Genomic DNA, 26904 nt, shown 5'->3' with positions numbered 1-26904 from the left:
TGAGGGTTACATTCCCGCCAGCCTCTGGTCACAACACTCTTATTAATCAATGGACGGACGTAGAGTCTTATTTTCTGTGTTTCTATTTAAAGACACCTTCTTTAACACATCTTGATTCATAACACTGAACTCACAGTCAACAGCACTTATGACTCATGCCTGCACAAGGTTTATCCAACACACGTCTTCTCTCTGGGGGGCATACTACAGCCCTGTGCTTAAGGACGTTAGAGCAACTTCAGCACTGCTCTAGGGGGTCACGTTAAACAGCAAAGTCACCGGCAGAAAGCACAGAGACCAAACATCACAGCACAGAACACGAGAAGAGCACGTGTTTCTAGTTATGAGGGCTGAGACCAGAAGGCAGGGTGTCATCCCGTGTGACCCTGGCCTCTGTGCCAGTCCTCAAATGACCTCTAACACTTGGTGGGTACTGATGCTGGGGTTACAAGTAAATTTTGCTACTATCAAATTCATCAACACCGAATGTGCGAATAACAGACTGACTGTGCTTTCGTTCAGTTCAGTTCAGTACAGTCGCTCAGTCGTGTCTGACTCTTTGCGACCCCATGAATCACAGCACGCCAGGCCTCCCTGTCCATCACCAACTCCCAGAGTTTACTCAAACTCACGTCCATTGAGTCGGTGATGCCATCCAACCATCTCATCCTCTGTCATCCCCTTCTCCTCCTGCCCCCAATCCCTCCCAGCATCAGGGTCTTTTCCAATGAGTCAACTCTTTGCATGAGGTGGCCAAAGTATTGGAGGTTCAGCTTCAAAATCAGTCCTTCCAATGAACACCCAGGACTGATCTCCTTTAGGATGGACTGGTTGGATCTCCTTGCAGTCCAAGGGACTCTCAAGAGTCTTCTCCAACACCACAGTTCAAAAGCATCAATTCTTCAGTGCTCAGCCTTCTTTATAGTCCAATTCTCACATCCATATATGACCACTGGAAAAACCATAGCCTGCTTTCGTTAGCAGGGTTCAAATCACCTGGATCCTTCTGAGCATGAAGCCAATGCACCCCTTTCAGTTCCCCGAGCCAATGAATTTCCTTCTTCACTCAATCCCTAGGAGTTGATCTTCTGTCACTTGAACCAGGCCGGTTCCATGGCTGCTCTTTCCAGTTGGCATGGAGGTCTCTGGGAGGAAGGCACTGGTTCCCTCTCATTAGCCTTAGAACCCTCAACATTCCCATGACCCCTGCAAAGGGAAAGTTCAACACTGCCCGCCCTACCCAGGAATTGTTTGTGGAGAGATTTTCCAGGTTTACATCCAGAGTCACTCAGCATGAGACGACAGATCCCTTTGACCCTCCTACAAAGACAAGTTCTCACAAGGAGCTAGGTTCTTCTTGTGAGTAAGCATTCCTCAGCAGGATCTCCCTCAAGCTACAGCCAATACAAGTCCTGGAGAATGAATATGCTTTCTCTATGGCTCTTCTTTTTCCCTTTGGGAACTTTGTTGATTCGAACCTAAGAAGCTGGATGTGCAAAAATCTCCTGGTCACTGGCTATTCAATTTCAATCTATTGGATAGTGGCCATTGAGAATTCCTTTATAGTTTCAGTCAGGCTTCCCAGGTGGCGCTAGTGGTAAAGAACCCACCTGCCAATGAAGGAGACATAAGTGACACAAGTTCAATTCTTGACTCAGGAAGATCCCCTGGAGGAAGTCATGTTAACCCTCTCCTGGAGAATCCCATGGAAAGAGGAACCTGGCAGGCTGCAGTCCATAAGGTCACAAAGAGTCAGACACGACTGAGAGACTTGGCATGCACAAAGTTTCAGTCATTTCTTGACCTCTTTTTCCTTCTACTCAAAATCCACTTATATAACTGTTCAGAGAGAGAAAACTCCACCCTTATTACATGATGCATGTCTCTGTGTTGCATTTTTAAAACAATATTTAAAAATAATACTTAAAATATCATTTTAATTTTCATGGAAAGCTAAGATTCAATTAACTTTTTCTTAGAGATCTGAAAAGATTTCCCCACTTACTTTTGGTGTCCTGTGTCCTGCACAGCTCTTGGGTCTCCAGGGCCAATGTTGCTACCCCGCCCACCAGGCTGTGACCACCCACAGAGTTCATGGGAACGGGGCCCAGAGGGGCCCGCGGGCGTGGCCCTGAGCCAGGAAGCTGGTGGCAGCTTTTAGCTCCTCTTCTCCAACCTCCTACCATTTCTCCAATCAGTAGATTAGGTTCTATACCGGGGCCTTGGGCAAGAGGGTAGAACAGAGCTGGAAGGGGCCTAGCAATGCCCTAGGCTGAGATAAGGAGAACAAGAGGCAGGGAAGAGAGGGACCAGCCAAGATCGCAGAGCACAAACCAGCAAGCGGCTCCCAAGGCCCTCCCAGCACTTTCTCTATAAGCAGTGCTGCTCCTGCTAGGTGAGGGTTCCCCCAGCCCCTCCTCACGTTGACAAACCCCAGCTTTTATTCACAGACAAGTCACATCATTGCACTGGTCCACACCACTCCATGAGATGGTTGGATGGCACCACCAATTCAATGGACAAGGAATCTGAGCAAACTCCAGAAGATACTGGAGGACAGGGAAGGCTGGTGTGCTGCAGTCCACGGGGTCGCAAAGAGCCCGACACCACTCAGCAACTGAACAATTCCATGATGCCTGGTTTCCATTCTAAGGAGACTTTGTGAATCTTCTGACCCACTCTTTGTCATCACTCCTCCAGCCAGGGGAAAATTTTAATTCCACAAAGAAGAACTCCCTCATCACCACCCCCCCCCCCCGCCCCAGTGACTGCAATTCTGTGCAAGCATTGTTTTTCTGGGATCCTCAAGTCAGCATGGGCGTCTGCAGGCCCCACTGTCATTAGGCGTCTTGTCCCCCAGCCACCATGCACACGCAAGGCCCCACATGCTCAGTCCAGGCCGCCCTGCAAAACCTATGTATGGAACAGGGACTCTCTACTGACTGGGAGGCTCAGAGAAGGGGAACTTCATTGGGTCAAGTGTGCCAGGCTGTCCTGGGTGAACCAGCCCCACCTCAGCAGTCCTTGCCTGGCTCCTTTCCCCCACACCCTGCCTCCCACCCTGACACTCCATCCAACGGGCCATGTCACCTCTCTCCGGGCCTGAAACCCACCATGCCTAAGGACAGGAGGGTTGAGAAACCCTAATCCAATCACTGAAGGCATCATATCGTCCCTGTGGTTTTTTATTACTAGTTTTCATTACATCTGCACTTTGGCTGGCTACAAAGCCCAGCTCCTGTCCAGCCCTTGGTCCAGCAAAACCCTGAGGCCAGTGGCAGCCTGGCTGCAGTGAGCTATTCCAAGTTCCCTACACTGGATCAATATGCTTTTACATTGTGTGTCCTGGGAGATTCGCATTGCACGCTCTCTGGTTCCAGAAGAGACCCAGTCCTCTTCACCACCCTCTCCACCCCACCTCATGGAGCCCAGCCACTCAGGATTCACTGGCTCTTCTCTGGCATCTTGGAGGACTCACTCCACTACACCAGCTCTGGCTGCCAAGGCCACCATCCAACGTCCACTCCAGGGACCCTTCTTTCCAAATGTGGTTCATGCTGCCACTTTCAACACTGCCACACACATTAAGACTTCCCACAGACAGAAGTGTCCACCCAACTCTGGCGAGCCGGTTTGTTAAACCCTTGGTCTGAAGACTGACCTGCCTTTGACCATCACTTCCCCCACCCACTGACTGCTCCAGCTGGGTCTCCTGACTGCTTTCATAAGCCACATCCTGTGTTCACATACTGGAGTCGGGGGGCGGGGGGGGGGAAGACAGCTCTTTTCAGGGAAGGTGATTTCAGCTGTCAAACCAGCACTTCCTGGCTGATGTATTCTCCCTTTCACATCCCTTCCAAGATCGTTAACTTCCCAAGGCGTGTCCCCAATGATTTCTGTAGGGAGTTCTCTCATTCAGCCCCAGCTGTGCGATGGCGGACCATGTCTTTCTCTGAGTCTGTTTCAGCACCGTTGTTTTACACATACAGAGAGCTCATCCCCACACATCATAGAATCTGTCCACACACCTTAATCCTTCATTATCTTCCTTCTTTGTGTGTGTCATTGATAACCAACACTGAGAAAATTACTATTATTGTTCAGAAACAGCAGTACTCCTGTCACTTTTAAAAAACATTTTAAAAATTAATTTTATTGAGGTATAGTTTGGTTTATTGGAGTACAGTGTAGTCCCAGCTCATTCTGAGTGGTGAGAAGATTGGACATGGGACTCCTATCCAGAGATTTGGGCCCTTTGGAGAGAGGGGCTTCCCTGGTGGCTCTGATGGTAAAAAACCCACCAATGCAGGAGACCCAAGTTTGATCCTTGGGTCGGGAAGATCCCTTGGAGACCTTTCTCCAGTATTGGAGAAGGCAACCCACTCCAGTATTCTCGCTGGACAATCTCATAGACAGAGGAGCCTGACGGGTTCTAGGCCATGGGGCTGCAGAGAGTCAGACGCAACTGAGAAACTAACCCTAACACAGAGCGGAAAGGTGGCTGTCTGCAGCCCAGGAGAGAGCTCTTACCAGAAACCAAACCTGTCAACACCTTGATCTTGGACTTCCAGCCTCCAAAACTGTGAGAAAATAAATGGCAGTGGTTTAAGCCACCCAGTCTGTGGTGTTTTGTTACGTCAACCCTAGCAGACTACTACAGTATAAAAGCACTGCCTCACTGCTCACCAGGCTTCTGCTGAACACCTACTGTGTGCCGAGCACTCAGTGAGGTACTTTAGGCAGACACAGAAGAAAATGAGGCTCCAGTGGCTCTCGGTGTGGTAGAAAGAACACGATGCACAAACAGATCTGTCATAAAGCGGAACGTAGGGATCATGGTATGAAGTGTTAGTTGCTCAATCACATCCAACTCTTTGCAACCTCATGGACTAGAGCCCCCCAGGCTCCACTGTCCATGGAATTCTCCAGGCAAGAATACTGGAGTGGGTGGCCATTCTCTTCTCCAGAGTATCTTCCAGACCCAGGGATCAAACCCGGGTCTCCTGGATTGCAGGCAGGTTCTTTACTGTCTGAGCGATCAGGGAAGCCCTATCATGGTATACTCAGCTCTAATGCTTTTTTTGAAAAAGCAAATCTTGGGACTTCCCAGGTGGTCCAGCAGTGAAGAGTCCACCTTGCAATGCAGGGGGACACGGGTTCATTCCCTAGTCAGGGAATTGAAACCCCACAGGCCAAAGAGCAACTAAGCCCATGTGCTGCAAATATTGAGACTTCAAGCCATAACTAGAGAGTTTGTGCACTGCAATGGAAGATTCCACATGACACAATGAAGAACCTGCATGCCGAAACTAAGACACAACACAGCCCAATAAATAAACAAAATAATTAAAAATGCAATTCTGCTCCAGTGACACTTATATATTGGGCGACAGTTTGATCAGAATGTGAATTTTGTGTTTGCTTATGCTTGATTTTATCTGTAAGAAGTACTACATGAACACAGAAATGCACCCAGCTGAATACAGTCACACAGGAATTCACAAAATGTACACAGTCTGGCACACAGAAGCTGCCTTGATTTACCACGTCTATTATAAGCCACAACTATCCACATATTATGTTACAGTTCTTGATTTCTGCCTGATTTCACATGATGGTCTTGGACCATTTTCATACCAACACCCAAGTTCTGAGGCTCACTTACACAAGTTAACTTCAAGTTTGGTTTCAAGGTCAAGTGCCATAAATTTCTTAACCACTTAATGTGTCAAGCCATGCTCCCATTTTTATTAGGTTCCTAGTTTTGTTCTTATCTGTCCCTGACAAATTTTTAGTGTCATGTCTAGCCCACTTTCCCCTCCCAAGTCCTGTGGTTTTTATTTCATGATTTTGTTTCTTGCAGTGATTTTTATAACACATTATTTCGTGGTATAGCAGAGCTAACTGTATTTAAATGTCTCAATAAGAAATTTCACTTCCCATAAGTAAGGCCTGGAAAATCAACACCTATGATTAGGTTCACAAATAATCACACACTTGTGTGGGTTGTGGCTAATGTGTCAACAATGCCTCCTAGTGGCAACATCCCATAATTGGAGGTAAAATATAGGAAAAAATCATGCATTAAAAATGAATTTTTAACATGCTACAAATAAATGAAAAAAATTAAAAAAAAACATGTTACAGGATAAATGAAGCTATTAAACAAGCTAAGTCAAACATGTCCTTCATCTGTAGGCAACTTTTTCTGACCTCAAACTTCCTGGTATTTTTAAAACTTATTTAACTGGAGGATAATTACTTTATAATATTGTGATAGTTTCTGCCATACATCAGGGTGAATCAGCTGTAAACATACCTGTGTCCCCTCTATTCTCTACCCCTCCACTTCCCTCCCCACCCCATTCCTCCAGGTTGTCACAGAGCACCAGCTTTGGGTGCCCTTCGTCATACATCAAACTCCCACAGGCTACCTATTTTACATATGGTAATACATTTGTTCCAGTGTTATCCCTCGGTATGTTTAAGGAAAGATTTTCTAGGGAGAAAGCTTCACGGAGAGAGCGACACTGACCTGTCATTGAGTTTTCTGAAGTGCACAGCTGCTCTCTCAGCTTCTCCACGTCGTCAGGATGTACCTGCTCATAGAGGGTGCTCCCAAACCACTCTGACTGGGGTTGATTCAGCACAGGGGTGACAGAGTCGGACACGTAAATCACTCTGCCCGTCTCAGCTGCCACTACAAACAGAAACCCATCAGCTGCTTCGAGGATGAGATGCTTCAGTTCCTGGGAAGAGAAGATCACCATGAGGACCCGACACGGACAAACCCAGGTCAAGTAAACAGTCTCATCAGCAACCTTCAACTTTCATTCACAAGCTCATTATGATACACAAATGCTTTTGGGAACTTTTTTTTTCCCTGGAAAATGAGCTTTAAAAGTGTACAAAGCGGACTTCCCTGGTGGTACGGAGGATAAGACTCTGCCTCCCAGTGCAGGGGACATGGGTTCAATCCCTGGTCCAGGAAGGTTTCACATTCCAAGGAGCTCTAAACTTGTGCGCCATAACTCTGAAGTCCATGCGCCTAGAGCCTCTGCTCCGTAACAAGAGAAGCCACTGCAATGAGAAGCCCTCACACCACAAGCAAGAGTACTCCCTGCTGTTCACAACTAGAGAAAGTCTACTCAGCAATGAAGACCCAGTATAGCCAAAAATAAATAAGTTATTTTTTTTAAAGAAGTTTGGAAAGCTCATACTAAGTGCTAAGAAACAGCTGTTCCAAACACTGTTAACTGTATTTAACTAGTCCTCTTTTTTATGATTTTTTTAAAATGTGGACCATTTTTAAAGTCTTCACTGAATTTGTTACAATACGCTTTTATTTGGCCATGAGGCATGTGGCATCTTAGCTCCCTGCCCAGGGATCAAACTCACACCCCCTGCATTAGAAGGTGAAGTCTTTATCACTGGACCACCAAGGAAGTCCCTTAACTTGCTCTCTCTTAAGGAAAGAGGGAATTCCCAGCCCAAGGGAATCAGAAGGTATTGGGTCACAGAGGTGTGAATGGCCTCTCCTAAATATTCAAACTGCAGTCATGTCACTGGAGCACAGGATGGTCCGGGAAGGGAGGGGAGGACCGCAGGACAGTGGGAGGAGAGAAGGAGAGGCCCCAGGAGTCCCCCCAGCCACTGCCTGCCATGCTTCCAGGGCTCTCATTCCTCTTCTCTTCCTTGCTGAGCTGAAGGCTGGCAGCGGATATAAGGGCATCACTTTACATTGTCTTGTCTGTCAAACTCCCAGAACTCTGTGACAGCCGACATCTCAACAGAGTCCCAGGGGAATCCCAGGAGGTGGCAGGGATACCTACACTGTCTATGTCCCTTGGCAGTGAGAAGAGAGTTTAGCTGTGCCAGCCCTGGAGTCACACTGACTCACAGAGCTCACGACTGTTGGTGCCGGCAGGAAAGATGAATGGGCTCAGGAAGCCCTCAACATCCCAAGAGGGATGCAGAGCTGGCAAGATCAACTTTGTTCAAATGAGATGCCTTTTCTTTGCAGGGTCTGCAGGCCACCCAGGTGCAGCTGTCTCCCCTGCCAGTCTCATGTCAGGCTCAGGGGTCCTTTCCTGCTGAATGCAAGGGGCTCCGTTCTTGCAGGACTTGGGGACCAACTCTTCCACATGCGCCGGAGTCCACAGCCAGCCCTCCACGCACCTCACACACTGCTCAGGCCCCAAAGCAAAAAGGGATTCTTCTGATCAGCAGTTGGCAAACAGTTCTTACTGGGAATTCTTTGCTGTTTTGTTGTTTAATTGCTAAATTGTGTCCGACTCTTGTGACCCCATGGATTGTAGCCCGCCAGCTTCCTCTGTCCATGGACTGTCCACAGACTGAACCCACAATCCTTACATCTCCTGCATGGGCAGGCGGATTCTCCACCGCTGAGCACCTGGGAAGCCCCAGATTCCTTGCTTCCGTGTAATTGCAGGTGGGCGTCCCTGGTGGCACAAGTGGTAAAGAATCCATCTGCCAAAGCAGGAGACTCGAGTTCGATCCCTGGGTTGGGAAGATCCCCTGGAGTAGGAAATGGGAACCCACTCTAGTATTCTTGCTTGGAGAATCCCCAAGGACAGAGGAGACTGGCAGACACAGAGGAGTCCATGGGGTCACAAAGAGTTGGAAATGACTGAATGACTAAACAACCAACAAAAACTGTAGGTGGAAGCCCTGCTGTAACAGAGTAAGGGCCACCTGTGTGGAGCTTGGCGCATCCGGCCCCACCCCATGCCCGACCTGAGGGCGCCCAAAAGCTCAAAGACTAGGAAACATGAGTCAGCTGGTGAGCAGAACCCTCTGCTCACCAGGGAGGTCTCCGAGCCCTCGGCTGAGTCAGAACTCTAACATCCTTTGCCTGGGAACTGGGTGCGGAAGCAGGCTATACAATCATTTTTTAAAGAAACGTTTATTTTCCCCCTTTGTCTTGCTTCACTTCCGCTGTGCCATCCGTCTTGATGATGACTTAGTTCAGAAGACTGGGTCAGCAGTTTTATTTTCAGTGTTGAGATGGTCTTCCCAACAGGAAGGACTGTAACACATAAAACAGGTTGTCTGGGAAAGTAGAGAATTCTGTGTCTCCGAAGGAGAGGAAGTGGACAAGTTGACTCCATTTATGTTTTCACAGTTTCAGCCCTTTTTAGGGACTGTCGGAAGGGCTTATGGGCCAGAGCTCACCCTCCTCACGGGCCCCTCTTTCTATACCCTGCCCTTTGGTTTTCATCTTCTGGGAATACCCCACTCATGACCAAGGTCCTGTGCCCTGAATCCAGAAGCAGCCTTGCCCCTATCCTCCAGGTAAGCCAACACAAAGGTCTAAAACCACAGATGGTGGAGTCAAAGGAGACCACCAACTCCAGCTCTTCCACTCTACTGTGCAAGTCTGGGCTCCCGATGTAATATCTTTGGCTTCTGGTTTTTTTCATGCTTTTTTCTTGGGGCAGGGGGGAAAATTTTGTGAGGTTAAATGAGATCTTGAATGTGAAGGACTTAGTAAGGGCTTGGCGAACAGTAGGTACTTAACACATGTGGCTGTTGTCATTATCAACAGCCTACCAAGGAACTGAGAGATGAATGGGGGGACAGGATGCATATGACCTGCATAACTGCCTTCTCTCTTCTCTCCATTTTCTTTCTTTTTTAAAAAGCATTTAGAAAATATATATTTATTAATTTGGCTACACCAGGTCTTAGTTATGGCATGTGGGATCTTCAGTTGTAACATGCAAACTCTTAGTTAGGGCATGTGGGATCTAGTTCCCTGACCAGGGATCAAACCTGGACCTCCTGCATTGGCAGCACAGAGTCTTTAGCCACTGGACCACCAGGCAAGTCCCTCCACGTTTTTAATCCCCAGTCACTTAAAGAGATTAATGTCAAATATGAACCCCAACAGGGTTTTTATAAAGATTAAAAAATGTAGAGGAAAAGCCTTTTACCAACCCCAGCAGTCAGGACGTGCATAATGCATTTCTGTTTGCTGACCTGCCAGCTAGGCTTCCCTGGTGGTTCAGATGGTAAAGAACCTGCCTGCCAATGCAGGAGACCCTGGGTTCAATCCCTGGGTTGGGAAGATCCCCTGGAGGAGAGCATGGCAACCCACTCCAGCATTCTCTCCCGGAGAATTCCATGGACAGAGGAGTCTGCCAGGCTACAGTCCATGGGGTCACAGAGTGTCCGACATGACTAAGCAATCAACACTACTTTCACACTATCCACCAACTAGTCATCCTTCATTCCACTCCAGCCCCGTGTTAAACACTCTACTCTGCTTCCTCCCTTACCTGTCTCCACAACCCTGCCAGGTGAGAGCCATCGCTGTGTTAACTCTAACCCTTTTACAGAGATGGAAATGGGTTGGGCATTCTGCCCAGGACTATTGTGTTCCACAGCTCCCAGCGAGGGTCACCCCACTGCCACACCTCTTCACACCTTGGGGTGAAGAGCACATGGGCACTGGGATGACAAAAAAACCCTTGCTAAAAAGTCTGCCGCACAGGAATTCACGTGAGCTCCTCTTTCCTTGCTCTTTTTCTAAACCTAATGCTTAGATTCCTCACTCCAGCAAAACACACGATTCTGTCTCTGGACACACCTCACCCCTTCCTCCAACGCTCTGTTCTCACTGGTTTCCCAAATCTCCCCATGTAATCCCTTCCTCTGCTCTCTTTCTACGCAAATGTGGGGCTCCCTCCCAGCAGGCCAGTGCTGACTCTGTCCCGGGCAGCCCCTGACGAGCCTGAACACTTCTTCCTGCCTGTGTCCCTGACAACACATCACTTCCCTGTCCCCCTGCCAGCACCAAGTCCATTGTCCCCTTTATCCTGCAGAAGCCCTCAGGGTCAGGAAGGCAGAAAGCTCATGTTTGTCCACAGATGAGCGAATACAAGCTGACAACGTCTGACCAGCACGGGGAAGAACAAGGACCCAGAACACAGGCCTTCCAGGGCGTGGAATGGTCAAGTTACAATATATCAATACTTCCCACAGACCACCTTATGGGTTCACTGTTCCAAAGTCTGCAAAGGCCAGGATAGCTGTTAAAATACATGGTTCTGGGGTCTGACCAGCCTGTGTCAACTCCTGGTCTGCACTGAGCAGTAGACACTTTTGAAGCCTCCACTTCTTCATCTCTAAAGCAGGGATGAATAACAGCGGCTTCCTCCTTAAGCAGAATAAGGATTCAGTGAAATCCTGCACAGAAAGGACATGACTTCAACTGGGCTCAGGGCAGAGGCCGGCTACGTGCTGACTGGTAAATTCTGTCACTATGATTGCTGCGACATCTACCAAAACTTTCATCATGATGACACCGTCACTGCTAGTCTAGCACAGAACTGGGTTTGCTGGCTTTTTCCTGGGTTAGCATGTGCTAAGCACAATATCTCTTTTTGCTTTGTTTTGAGTGATGTCCTATTAAGGTGGTTGTTGTTCAGTCACTCCATCGTGTCTGACTCTTTCGCGATCCCATGGACTGTAGCCAGCCAGGCTCCACTGACCACGGGATTCTCCAGGTAAGAATACTGGAGTGGGTAGCCATTTCCTCCTCCAGGGGATCTTCCCAACCAAGGGATCAAACCTGCATCTCCTGCACTGGTAGGCAGGTTCTTTACCACTGAGCCACCAGGGAAACCTGTCTTATTAAGGTACATGGTGGGGAAAAAAAGCAGAGGATGCAAAATCAGAAACAGAGTCCCCAGAAGAGAGTTTCCCGGTGAAGCGTAGGAATAAAATTTCCTGCCTTCGTCCCCACCTCAGCCTTTCGGTGACGCCGTCCTTCTCACCGTTCTCTGCCCTCCCAGGAATGTGGTTCCCAGGGGAGTAAGGAGCACAGACGAGGGTTGAACAGGTACCTGCTCTGTCAGGAACGAAGGCTTGTAGGCACCGTCCGTGGACTTGTTCCCGGTGCCCCGCATGGACTTCATGTGAGAGACGGCCATGCGCAGGATGGTGAGCTTGTCGGGCTTCCGGGCCAGGGCGCTGCACGTGGGGACCATGTCCGAGAGCTCGGTGATGTACTGAGTCATCTTGTTCCGCCGCCGCCTCTCGATCTCACTGTGGTTCTCTCTTCCCGAAAGCACGAGACCAGGGTGGGGGAAGAGAGACGGATCAGACCAGGGCTTACTGTCTAATGGGGTAAAACGGCACACCCCTAACACCAAGTCACCAGAAGAACTCGTGATGGCTCATTCAATGCCTTGTGTGTGTGTCGGTGGGGTATATGGTTGCTTTACAAGCTGTGTTAGTTTCTGCTGTACAGCCACGTGAATCAGCCACATGTATACACATGTCCCCTCCTTCTTGGACCTCCCTCCCAACCCATCCCCCATCCCACCCCTCTAGGTCATCACAGAGCACCAAGTTGAGTTCCCTGTGGAATCCAGCAGCTTCCCACTAGCTATCTGTTTTACACATGTAGTGTATATATATCAATCCTATTCTCTCAATTCGTCCCACCTCCCCACATGTCCATTCTCTATGTTTGCATCTCTATTCCTGCCCTGTAAATAGGCTCATCTGTACCATTTTTCTAGATCCCACATAAATGTGTTAATATACATTCCATACATATATGATATGCTTTTCTGACTTCACTCTGTATGCAGGCTAGATCCATCCACATCTCTATAAATGACCCAATTCCGTTCCTTTTTACAACTAAGTAATATTCCACTGTATATATGTACCAATCTTCTTTATCCATTTCTCTGTGAATGAACATCTAGCTTGCTTCCATCTCCTGGCTATTGTAAATAGTGCTGCAAAGAACACTGGGGAGTGTATGTCTTTTTGAATTATGGTTTTCTCTGGGTTGATGCCCAGTAGTGGGATTACTGGGTCATATGGCAGTTCTGTTTTTACTTTTTTTTAAGGAACCTCCATGCTTTGAAAACATCTTAGAGCAGCTTCTGGACACCTTAGCAAGATTCTGTCTCAGGGCATGGGGTGGGAGCAGATTTCCACAGACACCTCAGTCTCATCTCTAAATATGTCCTCAAAGCTTCCACTGTTCCCATGTACCTAGGTATTAATATTTTTAAATAAGCATAAAGAATGAAGACATGACCCTTCAGGCGTCCAAACTGAACCAAACACGCTTTCCAAGTGCACCCATGAACGCTACACTTGCACGAATATCCACACACACATTGAACGTAATAGTTACCACCAACGTGAACAAATGGTTTACTTTGACCCACAATGAGAAACATGTCTAGCCTCCTCGCCATTCCTGGTATCCCTAAGCAGACAGCCATGCCGCAGACCCACATCCCATCACACTGTGAACAAGCCCCGGCTCTACCGGCAGCACATTTCCTACAGCCTAGTAACAGAATATGTGTACCTGCTCTCTAACAACGGAGCCAACTAAGAAAAACCCAGCGCTGCCAGGAGTTCTGAAAGCGACACTCGGTGATGTGTTTAAGATGAAAAATGAAGAGAAGGGACAGGAAAGTGTTTCTGTCTCGAAATGAGCACCTCTAGGCTTGACAGAGAGTAACAGCCAGCCCAGTTCCACGACACTGAGACGAAGCTGTCATGTGGGGTAAAAGAACTGTCTAAAAAGACATCACACGTTTGCTGTGGGATTTAGGGTTTCACGGGTGCTCATAGGATGAGGGTGACAGTGACAGCAAGAAAGGAAGCGCCCCGGGCAAGGCTGCCTCACACACTGCTTGTATTCACGGGACTCTGTACACCCTGCCCTCCAGGCCAGGAGCAGATGCCAAGGGGGCCTGACTGTGGGCAGGTCTCACCTGAACATACAAAGAAAACAGGGGGAGTGACACTGCGGTGAGGGAATTTCCCTGGTGGTCCAGTGACTAAGACTCGGCACTCCCAATGTTGGGGGCCCGGGTTCCATCCCTGGTCAGGGAACTAGAGCCCACATGCCTCAACTAAAAATCCTGGGTGACACAACCGAGACTCCGTGCAGCCAAATAAATAAATATAAGTAAATAAATATTAAAAAAATTAAAAGACTGCAGTGAGTGGATCTGGGTGGCCTGGTGAGCACCTCTGTATTGAAAGCACTGAGCCAGGTGCCCAAAGAGGACGGGCCAAAGGAACCAAGGCATGTCCTGCTCCTGTCCTTAAGGAGCATAGCGTTTGGTCAGGACAGTAAAACATCACCCTGAAGAGTGGAAATGAAGGCAGAAGTGATCAAACACTCTGAGAGGCACATGGAAAGTAAAGCCCACAGGAGAGAGTAAGAGAGGAGAGGAGGAGATGGTCCTGGGGGTGACAGGGGCTGAGGGTGGGGGAGGAGCTGAGAGGCAGTTGGCTCTGACCTGGCAGCAGGTAAAGGGGGTGCACTATGAGAAGAGCATCAGTGGGATCAAAGAAAGGGCTGGAATTGGGGTGAAACCTTTGGGCAGGAGCAGACAGGCCCTCAGTTCAGTCTGTGTGCTGCGATCCTGCAGATATTCCTAAAAACGCAGACCTAGACCTTCCTCTCCATTCCTTCAAGCATTGGACTCTACCCAAATACACAGGGTAGAGTCCAAGCCCCCTCCCTCCCCGCTTCCTGCTAGTTACCACGGTGACCACCCTAAGGCAGGACCAGGGCATGCCTACTTCTGATCCCATTTCCAAAAGATCCATAGACCAATTTGTTTTGTAAAACATCTGAGAAGAGTCTTTGTGAAGTTCTTAAAATGGATCTAAAGCAATTTCATCACCATGCTGATTCAATCCAACTCATGAGAACAGGTGCTTGAAGGAGACATGAGGACAACTATTTAAAACAGTATCGATTGGCTAGTGCAGAAAATGCTCTGCTTCATGAAACGAGACTGAAAGAGCTACCAACAGAAGGTCAAAATGAGGAAGAGCTGCAAATTACCTAGCAACAAGATCCGATAAACAAGTGAGTGTAGCTACTGAATCTATTAAAATATATATAAAATATGTATATATGTGATTTCATTTTGAATGAAATACATATATATATATGGTTTCATTTTGAAGAATCACAGAGGCAAGAAACAGGAACAATGCCATCTTGTGAAAACAAAAGGAAGTGTCTCCAGGACCAAAGCCACCTCCTCCACCGGGTGCAGAGTGATGGGAATCTGCTTGGAGGAGTTGCAGGGCTGGCCTGTGAACTTAGCATCTGAGTTCCATGGGCCCCACCTGCAGCATCGATAAAGCAAGGAGCCCCTCTGCACGTGGGCACCAGGGTGGGGGCCTTGCAACAGTGACCGCTAGGGACACAGCACAGCATCAGCCGTGACCCCTCCGCTAGGACCAGAGGGCCCACTGCCTGGCCCAGGAACATGGCTACGGAAGCCAAGGGCAAGGAGGAGGAGCTGCGGCTGCACACTGCCTCGCGCTTCTCTGCCAACTCAGCGCCCGGGGGGTCTGCGAAGGGAAACCAGAGAGTGGGATTCAGGTCCATCCCACACTGTCTTCAGGAATGTCCTTTGTGGAGGAGGACCCTGGGGCTCAGAGAGGGACTGATTTACCAGGACTTGAACTCAGCTCCCCAGCAGAGCGTTGTCTGGTCCCAGAGTCAGAGCTGGAACTCCAGGGAGGCAGACAGGCAGAGACACCTAAGGCTCGACGGGGAAGAGAAGCTTGGTAGCTTCTACAGACACAGCTTGGGGCTACTTATGCCTCCAGAAATGATCCCCTCTTCCCCACAAAGCCTGGGGCTATCCAGGACCATTGGCTTCCCCAGTGGCTCAGCGGGTAAAGAATCCGCCTGCAGCGCAGGATACGAGGGCCACTTCACATCAAGGTTAATCTCTGCAGGAGAACAGAAGGAGCTGGGGTCGCTGAACAAGGAGAGAAGGACATCAGAATTGAAGCCGATGACATGAGAGCCAAACAGCTATGAAGAGGTCACTGATCCAGACAGGCCTGATGTCAGAGGACTGTCTCCACGCGACACAGCATTAATCCCACAGCTTACAGCCCTAATCTCAGCCCCAACCCACCAAAACGACAAGACTGTCTCAAGCTATCTCCCCTGGTAATTTGGTTTGTCACAGGCTGCACTGTGTAGGTTCTACCCAAGTTCTCTGCCAGACTTCTCTGGTTCATAAGAACTAAGGCTGACAAAGCCACTATGGAGAACAGTATGGAGGTTCCTTAAAAAACTAACAACAGAGGTACTATATGACCCAGTAGTACCACTCCTGGACATATACTTGGAGAGAACCATAATTCTAAAGGACATATGCACCCTGATGTTCATTGCAACACTATTTACAATAGCCAGGAAATGGAAGCAACCTAAATGTCCATCAACAGAGGAACGGATAAAGAAGATGTGGTACCTACATACAATGGAATGCTGCTGCTGCTGCCGCTGCTGCTGCTAAGTCACTTCAGTCGTGTCCGACTCTGTGCGACCCCATAGACGGCAGCCTAGCAGGCTCTCCCGTCCCTGGCATTCTCCAGGCAACAACACTGGAGTTAGACGGCAGCCCAGCAGGCTCTCCCATTCCTGGGATTCTCCGGGCAAGAACACCGGAATGGGCCTACTCAGCCATGAAAAGGAACAGAACTGTACTATCTGCAGACAGGGACGGACCTAGAGGCTGTCATACAGAGCGAAGAGGGTCAGAAAGAGAAACACAAACACTGTATGTACTTGCAAAGTCGCTCAGTCATGTTTGATTCTCTGTGACCCTACGGACTGCAGCCATCCAGGCTCCTCTGTCCATGGGCATTCTCCAGGCAAGAATGCTGGAGTGGGCTGCTGTGCCCTCCTCCACGGGATTGTCCCAACTCGGAAATCAAACCCACATCTCCTACATCTCCTGCATTGACAGGCTGGTTCTCTAATACTGCTTACAAGTGAAATCTAGAAAGATGGTAGAGATGAACTTACTTGCAAGGCAGAATTCAAGTCACAGATGCAGAGAACAAACTTACCAAGTTTGTTAATTACCAAGGGAGGAGGGGAGTGGGATGAACTGGGAAATTGGGATTGATACACATACACTACTGATACTGTGTATAAAACAGATAACTAAGGAGAACCTACTGCATAGCTCAGGGAACTCTACTCAGGGCTCTGTGGTGACTGAAGTGGGAAGGAAATCCAAAAAGGAGGCATAGATGTACAGTGATTCGCTGTGCTGTCCAGCAGGAACTAATGCGACACTGCACAGCAACTATATCCAATTAAAAAAGGAAAGAAAAAATCACAGTAAAAAATAAAAGGAACGAAGGCTGTCGAGGCAGGGAGAGCGTCTGGAAAGGCTGAGAGTGCTCACAAGGGTGTTTATTTGGCAGTGTCAGAAGGCTCAGCTGAAATTCTCCTTACTCTAAACACAGTCCACACGGCCAAATCAGGGTGTCCCCCACAAGGTGACTGATAAGATGAGGGTAATCCTTGTTCCCTCCTGGCCGTCCTCTCTGCATCAGAAGTACTCTGAACATCCTCCACTGTGAAACAAAACGCCTGACTCTCTAAGCTAAGATGCACACTGAGAATTCTGTGAAATGACAATCTTGTTCTTTTCTCTGCTGGGAAGGAAATAAAGGACACACCCACATCGCATGTTTCCCCCTTATCAATGGGGTTATGATGATCAGAGCTCTAAATAAAAGAGGGTGGTAAATTCAGGGGAAAAGATGAAAATACCATTACAACCCAGAGAGACGGAAAAAAAAATGCCCACAAGCATAAATACTGCACAAAACCAAGAGGAAAATGTCAAAATGGGTGTGATGAAAAAGGAAAAAACGGGATTGGGATGGGGAATACATGTAAAACCATGGCTGATTCATGTCAATGTATGACAAAACCCACTACAATATTGTAAAGTAATTAGCCTCCAACTAATAAAAATAAATGAAAAAAAAAAAAAGAAAAAGGAAAAAAATTCTGTGAAAATCTTCCTATCGTGGATAGCTTTTCTTTTAGATAATGTTGGCAGTTCACCTGCGAAACCCTGCAAAATATCACAACTCCTTAGGGACTAATGCAACTGGGTTCGACCATGTCCGAGGGAACAGTTGAAAGTCATACAGATTAAAGGTGGAACACAGGGAAGCTCAGAGATGGTCCTCAAAAGGTGAAGGGTGAAGGAAGGGGTGGAAGAGAGGCTAATAAAACCCATCCAGGTCTTTTGATTCCAGGTTTGTAAATGGCCCCATGCACTATAAATAAATTCAGAGCAACAGGTATGAGAACTCCTTCCAAGACCTTCTGAGTCTTCTGAGAAAGGATGCAGAATGAGTAAGAACGCAGCAAAAAATCAGGGTGATAGAACATAGCAATAAAAATGAAAGGTTTGGGAGTGAGCACTTGGGTGTTCCTAAGATATAAACTCCACATTTAGAGACTTCCCTGGTGGTCCAGTGGTTGAGAATCCGCCTTCCAATGCAGGGGACTAGGGTTTGAGCCTTGGTCAGGGAACTAAGATCCCACATGCCGTGGGGCAACTAAAGCCCATGTGACACAACTAGAGAAGCCTGGGCACCACAAGGAAGACCCAGCACAGCCAAAAATTAAAAAAAAACAAAACCACCAACATTTAAGAACATCTCTATTTCATGTGTCCACTCTTCTGTTTTAATGACCACTACACAATACAGGTGGCCCAGCAGTAAAGAATCTGCCTGCCGATACAAGAGCCACAGGAAACCCGGGTTTGATCCCTGGGTTGGGAAGATCTCCTGGAGGAGGAAATGCCAACCCACTCCAGTATACTTGCCTGGGAAATCCTGTGGACAGAGGAGCCTGGTGGGTTATAGTGCATGGGGTCACAAAGAGTCGGAAACCACTGAGTGACTGAACAACAAACTGCTCAATAAACTGTCCCCTCTGGTCTTCGGTTCCTCATCCCCAGTCTACTCCTTGGCCCCTGCAAACCAGCTTCTGTCCCCAGGTTGCCCGTGACTTTGTGTGTGGGGAAGGGAGCACCTTGGTCAGCAGAGCCCCGTCCTGCATGTCCCAGCCCCCAGAGCAGCATCAACAGCATGTGGGAGGGAAGCCTGAGACCTGGGGACGGTGAAGCGAGTCTCGGGCATTTCTGGCGCTGGCACCAGGTGTGCGCACCCTTGCATGTGCACAGGTGTGGACATGTGCACAGCAGCTGAGAACACCTACACATTTCCTCCAGAACTGGCAAAATAGAAAGTAAAACATCTGTTGACAAATCAGCAAAAATCAGCCGTAAGACAACAACTGCAGAAAGGAGAAGCAAATATAGTCACCAAGCAATAGAGAGAAAACATGCAAAATATTAAGTTTGGAAGCAGCCAGCTCTAGGCGAAGAGTAATACATTTAAGACTTGGAACATTTTTCAGAAAGTTACTATGGGGTTGCCCTGGTGGTACAATGGTTAAGAACCCGCCTGCCAACACAGGGGACACCGGTTCAATCCCTGGCCTGAGGAGATCCCACATGCCTCAGAGCAACTAAACCCATGCACCACAACTACTGAAGCCTGCATGCCTAGAGCCCACAAGCCCTTCTCTTGTGGTGGTGGCAACAAGAGAAACCACCACAATGAGAAGCCCACGCATCACAACTATAGAGTAGTCCCCGCTGGCTGCAACTAGAAAAGCCTGCCAACAACAGTGAAGACCCAACACAGCCAAATAAAATAAATAAATCTTTAAAAAACTTTTTGCAATCCCTTTTTAAGCCACCATCAGTATTTTTTGGATCAAGCCCAAGGCAGGGGATATATATACATTTATATATTTATAAGGGCTTCCCAGGTGGCACTAGTGGTAAAGAACCTACCTGCCAACGCAAGAGACAAGAGACAAGGATTCAATTCCTGGGTTGCAAAGATCCCCTGGGGGAGGAAATGGCAACTCACTCTAGTATTCTTGCCCGGAGAATCCAATGGACAGAGGAGCCTTAAGGGCTATAGCCATGGGGTCGCAGAGTCAGACATGACTGAGGAGACTTAGCACACACACACATATATAAATAAATCCTCTTTTATCTATTAAAAAGTGCATGTGTGCACATCTGTGTGATCAGGCAGCCAGCCGTAAGCAGCTTAACATTTGAGACCTGCTGTGAGAACATAGGAAGCAAACCTAACTGGCCACAATGTACCTCCTATGTGACTGTGACCCTATTCCCCAAATCCGAAATTGAGACACAATGCCTGATGTCAGGTGGGACATTTGAATTTGGGACCACGGTCAAGAGAAGCTGGGAAAGCTGGCTGCACACATCAGGGTGATGTAAAGAAGTGAAGTGTCAGTTGCGCAGTCGTGTCTGAATCTTTGTGACCCCATGGACTATAGCCCACCAGACCCCTCTGTCCATGGGATTCTCCAGGCAAGAATACTGCAGTGGGTTGCTATGCCCTTCTGTGGGGGATCTTCTGGACCCAGGAATCAAACCCGTGTCTCCTGTGACTCGTGCACTGCAGGGGGGATCTTTACCATCTGAGCCACCAGGGTAACTCAGGGTGACAGAAACCATGGTCTAGTGCACTGGCTGGGTTCTGAGACAGCAAATTGCTGGCGAGACGCCTGCCTCTCAGTCCCTCTCTCTTCCAACACCTGGCCTGAGGGCTCCCTTGACTGACTGTGAACAAGGAGCAGGAAACAGAAGCCGCCCCAAGGCATGCCATGCCTGCCACCAAGGGAGACAGCCTGCAGCAGTCTCTCTGGCCTGCCTCTGGATGGTGGCCAGTGCAGCTGGCAAAGCGAAGGGAGGGGTGGACTCAGTGGTCTCCCCAGCTGGGAGCAGCTCAGATGTCCCCAGCAGCCGACGGGTCCATCAACCCTTCTGCCGACAGACTGAAGCGGCCCCAGGCTCCCGCCAGAACCAGCCTATGTTGTTAGCTGACCCCATCTTTCCCTCTTATTTTTAATGTGCGGGGAGGGGGGAGGATGTGGCTCACAGAAGCCCTGGTTTGAACCCTGACTTATGTACAATCTGACTCAAGGGCAGGCTTACAGCACAGAGTCTAGGATTTCTGTTTCTTCCTGGAGGGACCTCAGACAATGAGTTCTCTGTGTCCCTGCACTGTTATTTCATCACTGACACTGATCTTCCATGTCAAACAAATGTCACTCCTCATCTCTCTCTTCCTCCTTCTGTTCTGAGACCCAGGAACCGTCACTTCCTAAGGTCAACATGCTATGGAACGTTATCTCCAGGGGAATTCTGATCCAGAGGAATCACAAGGCTTTGTTTCCTCACAAAGGGAAGCTGTGTAAGGCTAGCACAAACCAACCTGGGGTGACATGTGCCCTTATTTCCCAGGCCAGCTTCCTTTCAGGAACACAGTGCTCCCTGCTATTCATTTGTATCCTAAGAAAGAGGTGGACGTCCCCTGGGTTCTGTCTGCACCCAGGGGAAAATAATGCATGCTCTTGTTGTTGAAACCTGTGTCTTGATTTGATTAGAAGGGTTATCAGAGATCAAAGAGGGTTCCACCTCCTTGCTCCTGTCTCACGGGAACTGAGGGGAGGATGGAACTCAGAGTTCTCGGGGAGGAAAGTGAATCAAGGTTGAGACTTTCAATGGACCTGGAGAGTCCCGGCCCAGGAATAGGAACTAGATGCCTGTTCCTTTTGGGAGTGGGGAAAGGATTCACACCTATAATACGGGTAAAAGGAACCTGACCAAAAGTAACTTCCGTGGGAATGAGCAAACTGGGGGAGGTCATGGGTACAGAGTTCAATACAGACATCACTCTTCTAAACATTTAAAGTTTTTTTTTTTTTTAATGTGGGTCATTTTTAAAGCTTTTATTGAATCTGTTACAATACTGCTTCTGTTTTATGTTTTGGTTTTTTGACCATGAGGCATGTGGGATCTTAGCTCCCTGAACAGTGATCGAACCGACACCCCCTGCATTGGAAGGTGAAGTTTTAGCCACTGGACCGCCGGGAAAGTCCTCAAAAGCTTTTATAAGATAACCGAGGCTATCAGTCCAAACTGTGGGCTGTGCATACCAGAGAAAGGTACCCATCACCCAGGGTAGGTTTTCAAATTCATCAGCAACCAAGAATTAGGAATTCTTGGGCAGTGGGGGGTAGAGGGGGGAGGAATGTCAAGGCAGGTCCTTCCAGATGGGAAGTTTGCTAAAATTGACGGAATGATCTTTGCTCTTTTTCTCAACATTGCCAAACTTCCTCCCGTAACTTAAAACAAGATAATAATAATAATAATAAACAGCCATGGGACTGGGCACGCCTCACCCTTCATGTAAGTGACACACCTACCATCACAGCACCCACAGGCTAGCATCCTTCTGGAAGGCAGTCTGCACTCCAGACAGCCCTGCAGAGCCTAGTTAGAGATGCTGTCAGGTGGCCAGCGAGTGATGTAGCTCTTAGGAACTTAAGGTCCAGTATTCTGCATCCAGAACAGGGCCACCCAGGTTTCTTATATTTCTCCTTATTTCCCATGGTAGAAAAAGAGGCTTTATCTTGATTGTTTTTCTAAACTTGAACTTTAGGCCTGTATTTTAAAAAGGGATCCATTAAAACTGGCAGTCTGTTTAATTTAAAAAGCCAACAGAGTTAATCACTTGTTAATACTTAACTTTTGAAAATCTAGGCTGGGATGTAGCAAGTTTTGCTAAGAGTAACCTGTTCCTGAGCCAAATATGAGCACAGAATGAAGGACAAGGCCGTCAAGCTACAGGCAATGGCTTTTTTCTTCTTCTTTTTTAAAAGGTTTTAAAACTATGTTGTATTGGATTACAGCCATTTAACAACCTTGTGAGTTTTAGGTGCACAGTGAAGGGACTCAGCCATACATATATACGTATCCATTCTCCCCCAAACTCCCCTCCCATGCCATGTAACAGGCAATGGTTTTCTTCAGTGACGAAAGACATTCAAACTCCTGTACATTCCAACAAGGTGATAACTGACTGTTTGGGCTTCTTTAAATCTAGGGAACATAAAGGAAACTCACCTTGAAAACTTGCTGGGACCTTCGCCATCTTCATCATCAAAGTCCATTCTGGAAAAGTCAAGTTCACAAGTGAACATTCGTTAGAAGTAGAACATTTAACTGGACACATGAGCTGTTGGCTCAGAGCGGGGTTGATTTGGTCAGACTGCTCTCCAACAATCCTAGCCCTTGACAGTGCAATAAACAGTGTCTCCACACAGTCCTCAAACAGGTTTGGGACAAGAAAAGACAAAATGAAAGGTCTACGGTACCAGCGTTATTAATCACATGGTTGAGGGCTTCTGCAAAGTGCTGAAATGCTGACTCGACCCTTCAAGAACACTTTACAGGCTGCCGTGCTGGAAAAGTCAACACCCCTTATCTCCCACTGTCTTTGGGGACACCTGCACCCCTCTATGTCATGTGTCAACACTGGACTTCCTCCTTTGACTATCTAGTGGTATATTAACAGATGGAGAAAGCTCCAGGGAGCTTGGGAAACAAGAAGCTTTAGAGGCAAAGAAGACATACTGCTGGTTGTGCCATGTGACGACTTGGCTGGCCTCAATGAGTCTAAGTGAAAAAGGCATTTAAGGCCATTACCCTATAAACTCTGGGTCCAAGTCAATGGACGTGGGAGGAGATATAGTTGTTTGGTGCCTGAGCTAGTCAGAGTGGCCGTCTGCTTATTGAAACTCACCCAAGACATACTCGGATTCCCACTTTACTGGGTCTCTCCAAACAAACACAGAACAAAAAGTTTTGACTGATATTTGTTTAGCTGATATCCCAAACTCTCCTTCTCAATAAAAGAAAAACAACAAGCAGACCTCTCTAATGTCAATTAATTTTACTCCTTGAAGATGTTAGGGCAGAACAGTTAATTAGTACGAGGTGTACCCAGAGTCTTCAGGAACAAAATAAAAACAGTACAGATGTTTTGACTCTCCTGGACATTCACTGGGAGTGGGCTTCCTTGGGGAAGAACGCCTCAGGCAATCTGCACTCCCCATCTTGTTCTCAGGGGACCTGATGGATGGAGTAGGACTCCAGGCAGAAGGGAGTCCAGCCTGCTTGGTGGCCAGGAGCTTGCCACAAGAACGGCGGGTGTGCTCCAGGACCACACTACAGGTGCCATAGCGGCTGGCCTCATGGGGGACATGACCCCATCCCCAGCTCTCAGGCTGGGGCGCAGGGGGTAGTGGTAATGTGGGGAGGGCTCAGGGCTCCCAGGTCAACTTTCAAGAGAAGAGCTATCACTCCACAAGCACATGGGAGAGCCCCCTAAAGAGATAAACTCTCGAGGCCTTGGGGTTACTTGGGAAACCAAAGGACTGGGATAACACAGGGCAAAGGAACACTGTCTTTTTTACAATCATTTGTTTATTTTTATCTTGTTTCATGAGCAGTGTGACCAGGGTTCTGATCTGAGATGATCCGATGGGATTTATGCCCATTTACAACCCCCAGTTTCCAGACATGAGGGCTCGCATTCAGAATAAAGGAACCAAAGGGGTTATATAACTGGAGAGACGACGGTAACGACAGCAAAAATACTCATGCACAAAGAGAAGGGGAGGCAGGGAAGAAAATTATAAGAAAGGAAAAACAGAATTAAAACATCCCTGGGAGAGAGAGAGAGGGACCCCCCACAATGCAGACTGGGTAACGGGGTACCAGACAGCAGCAGCAGAGTTGTCTACGTTGTGGGGAAATTAAGGCTGAATGCACAATTTTCTAAACGAAGGAAAGTCATCAATATGCTTCTTAGCTACTAAGGCCTCGCCTCACCTTTCCTGAAAATTACATCTGGGAGAAGAAAGCACCAAAAAGCCTGTCTCTGGGTTTCTGCAGCACTGCAGAACCACACTGCCACCTAGTGTTAATCATGCATAAGAGCGACTTTGCTGCAGACAGAAAGGTTACTTAACACCCTTGGGCTGTCAAAAACAGCTCAGTTGTTGAGAAAAAGAAATCGCATTTTCAGAATTCCAATGGATTTATGCAAGCATTTAGAAAAACCTCAAGTGGCTGTGAGATGATCAGTTATCTTTAAAATGCCTTTCAGCTCCAGTTGATAGGAGTGTGATCATCTGACTCCTGCAAGATGCAATTTTTTAGATAGCTGTCCCTCCTCAGCCTGCAGGATATTTGGAGTATTGAGGGTGACCGATCGTCCTGATTTTCCCAGAAGGAGGGGATCCCTGGGGGTACAGGACTTCAGTGCTGAAACCGGGGAAGCCCAGGCCAACCAGGACTATTCGTCACCCTCGTTTTCATAAGGACAGCTCAATTCTTCACCCTATCCTCAAGCGGCAGATGGGTAGAGAGGAGAGCTTTACGGTAAACGGTCCCAGTCTGGACCACGTCAACTCAATCAAGCAGAGTGTAAGAGACAGAGTGCCAGGCTCTGGAGGCAGTTTTCTGAAGTCTGCTGAAAACTGAAGAAGCAGGACTTCTCTATGAAAATTCAGGGACCACCAATCTGTACCTTTCTACCCCTGCAGGTGTGTGATCACATACGAGCTGCGATCACATGTAGGAATTGTGAAATGTATCATGTGGGGGTGAACTCAGGAGAGAAAACAGGACACAAAGGACTGTTTAGATCCTCAGGGTAACTCACTTGACCCCAAAACGACTCACTGCTCATCAGTCACACAGAAAAATTGCAACTTATGAGGACAGAAGGATCTTTTGGAAGACTCCTTGCCAAGACCCTGTCTTTGGGTCTTCTGTCACCAATTCAAATACTCCACTTTAAATATGACTCCAATAGTTCTGTTTATTTCTCCTGCTATAAAACCTCCAAGTAAATCATCCTTTGTTGTATGTCTTTTATGTATCTCTATTATACTGCAGCATCTGGATAATAAAGGATAGAAATCAAAATATGACTTTTCAGTCCTACTGTGTTCACTTTGAAGAATTCCGTACCATCAGTGGATGATGTAAGAGTCCTCCAAAGGTGAGCTGAAAATGCCTTTTGCCTCACTTTCCTGTTGCATGATTTCTACCCTCAATAAAAAGTCATGAAGGGCACTTTTGAGCTTGCATCTGGTTCAGAGTGAGCAATGTGAATCTGCCTCACAGTGATTGTGTAATAATAATAATAATGCATCATCCACTATGAGTCATCAAAGAATCCACTTTTGTTCTTATGAGAAAAGATGAGAGGCTGTGCCCGCTGGGCTGGTTGTAGAGCTCAGCAAAGGAGCAACCCTGGGCCAGCTCAAAGCTGCTATTGACAAAAGGTGAAGAAGAGACATGGGTGCCAGCAAATGCCAGATGACAACATCACTACTGCATAAATCCGAACCAAGCAAAACATGTACTTATGTAACATGCCTTTTATTTCACCACATTCCAGTAGCCATGGGCTTACACTGTAGGGAGACGCCGGTGTACTGACTGCACACGATTTGGAAATCGTTCCCCTCAATGATGATGCTTTAGAAGCCCGCATCTGACTCCAAGGCAGTGGGAAGGGGCTAGGACTCCTGGTCCCACCACCCTTACCTCCCCTTCCCAACAGGGGCTGACTCTGGAGTGGGCACAACCTAATGACAGCCCAGTCCCCTGTCTTTGGAAAGAGCCTGGTGTGCCCCTTGGGTGCCCCCAGCCCCGTCCCTCCCCCTCACCGGGATCAGGGAGCGCTCTACAAAAATGCAGCCCAGGTGACTGGCTTCTGCTTCCTTCTCCCACACATGTGGAATCACTTTGCAAAGAATCTGAAACTTCTGAACCTTCACCTTGTGTCCCCACTGCCCGCAGAGCACGCAGCTTGCTAAGACGTGTACTGGGGAGGCTGTCAGGGAGTGGAAGGAACATTCGGGCCAGAGGATCCCCGGCACTGGGCCAGGCATGTGGCCAGGGGAGCCAAACCCGCTAGGGGTCAGTTCTACTTGGCTCTGAAACCCCAGGGCTGGGTAGTTATCCTGGGAATCGGGACAAGTTCCTCCACCAGAATAACCAAGTCAGAGTGGGAAGACCTGGGCAGGGAAGAGGAGCAGGAGGAAGGAACTTTCTACCCACCACAGCC

General features: G+C 48.0%; 1 protein-coding gene across 7 annotated transcripts in view; it reads right to left on the bottom strand.

Annotated features, from left to right (window-relative positions):
- The window catches only part of ARNT2 (aryl hydrocarbon receptor nuclear translocator 2), a 194447-nt gene that overhangs the window by 118655 nt on the left and 48888 nt on the right, over positions 1–26904 (bottom strand). For all 7 annotated transcript variants that reach the window (XM_065905813.1, XM_065905812.1, XM_065905811.1 and 4 more), the window contains exons 3-5: positions 22884–22931; positions 11871–12084; positions 6536–6749 (exon numbers count right to left, since the gene is read on the bottom strand). In XM_065905813.1, the coding sequence (XP_065761885.1) occupies positions 6536–6749; positions 11871–12084; positions 22884–22931 (476 nt within the window). The remainder of the gene's footprint in view (positions 1–6535; positions 6750–11870; positions 12085–22883; positions 22932–26904) is intronic.

This window comes from Muntiacus reevesi, chromosome 15 (genome assembly GCF_963930625.1).
Source record: "Muntiacus reevesi chromosome 15, mMunRee1.1, whole genome shotgun sequence".
NCBI classification, from domain to species: domain Eukaryota; kingdom Metazoa; phylum Chordata; class Mammalia; order Artiodactyla; family Cervidae; genus Muntiacus; species Muntiacus reevesi.
This window is presented reverse-complemented; position numbering and strand designations above follow the sequence as displayed.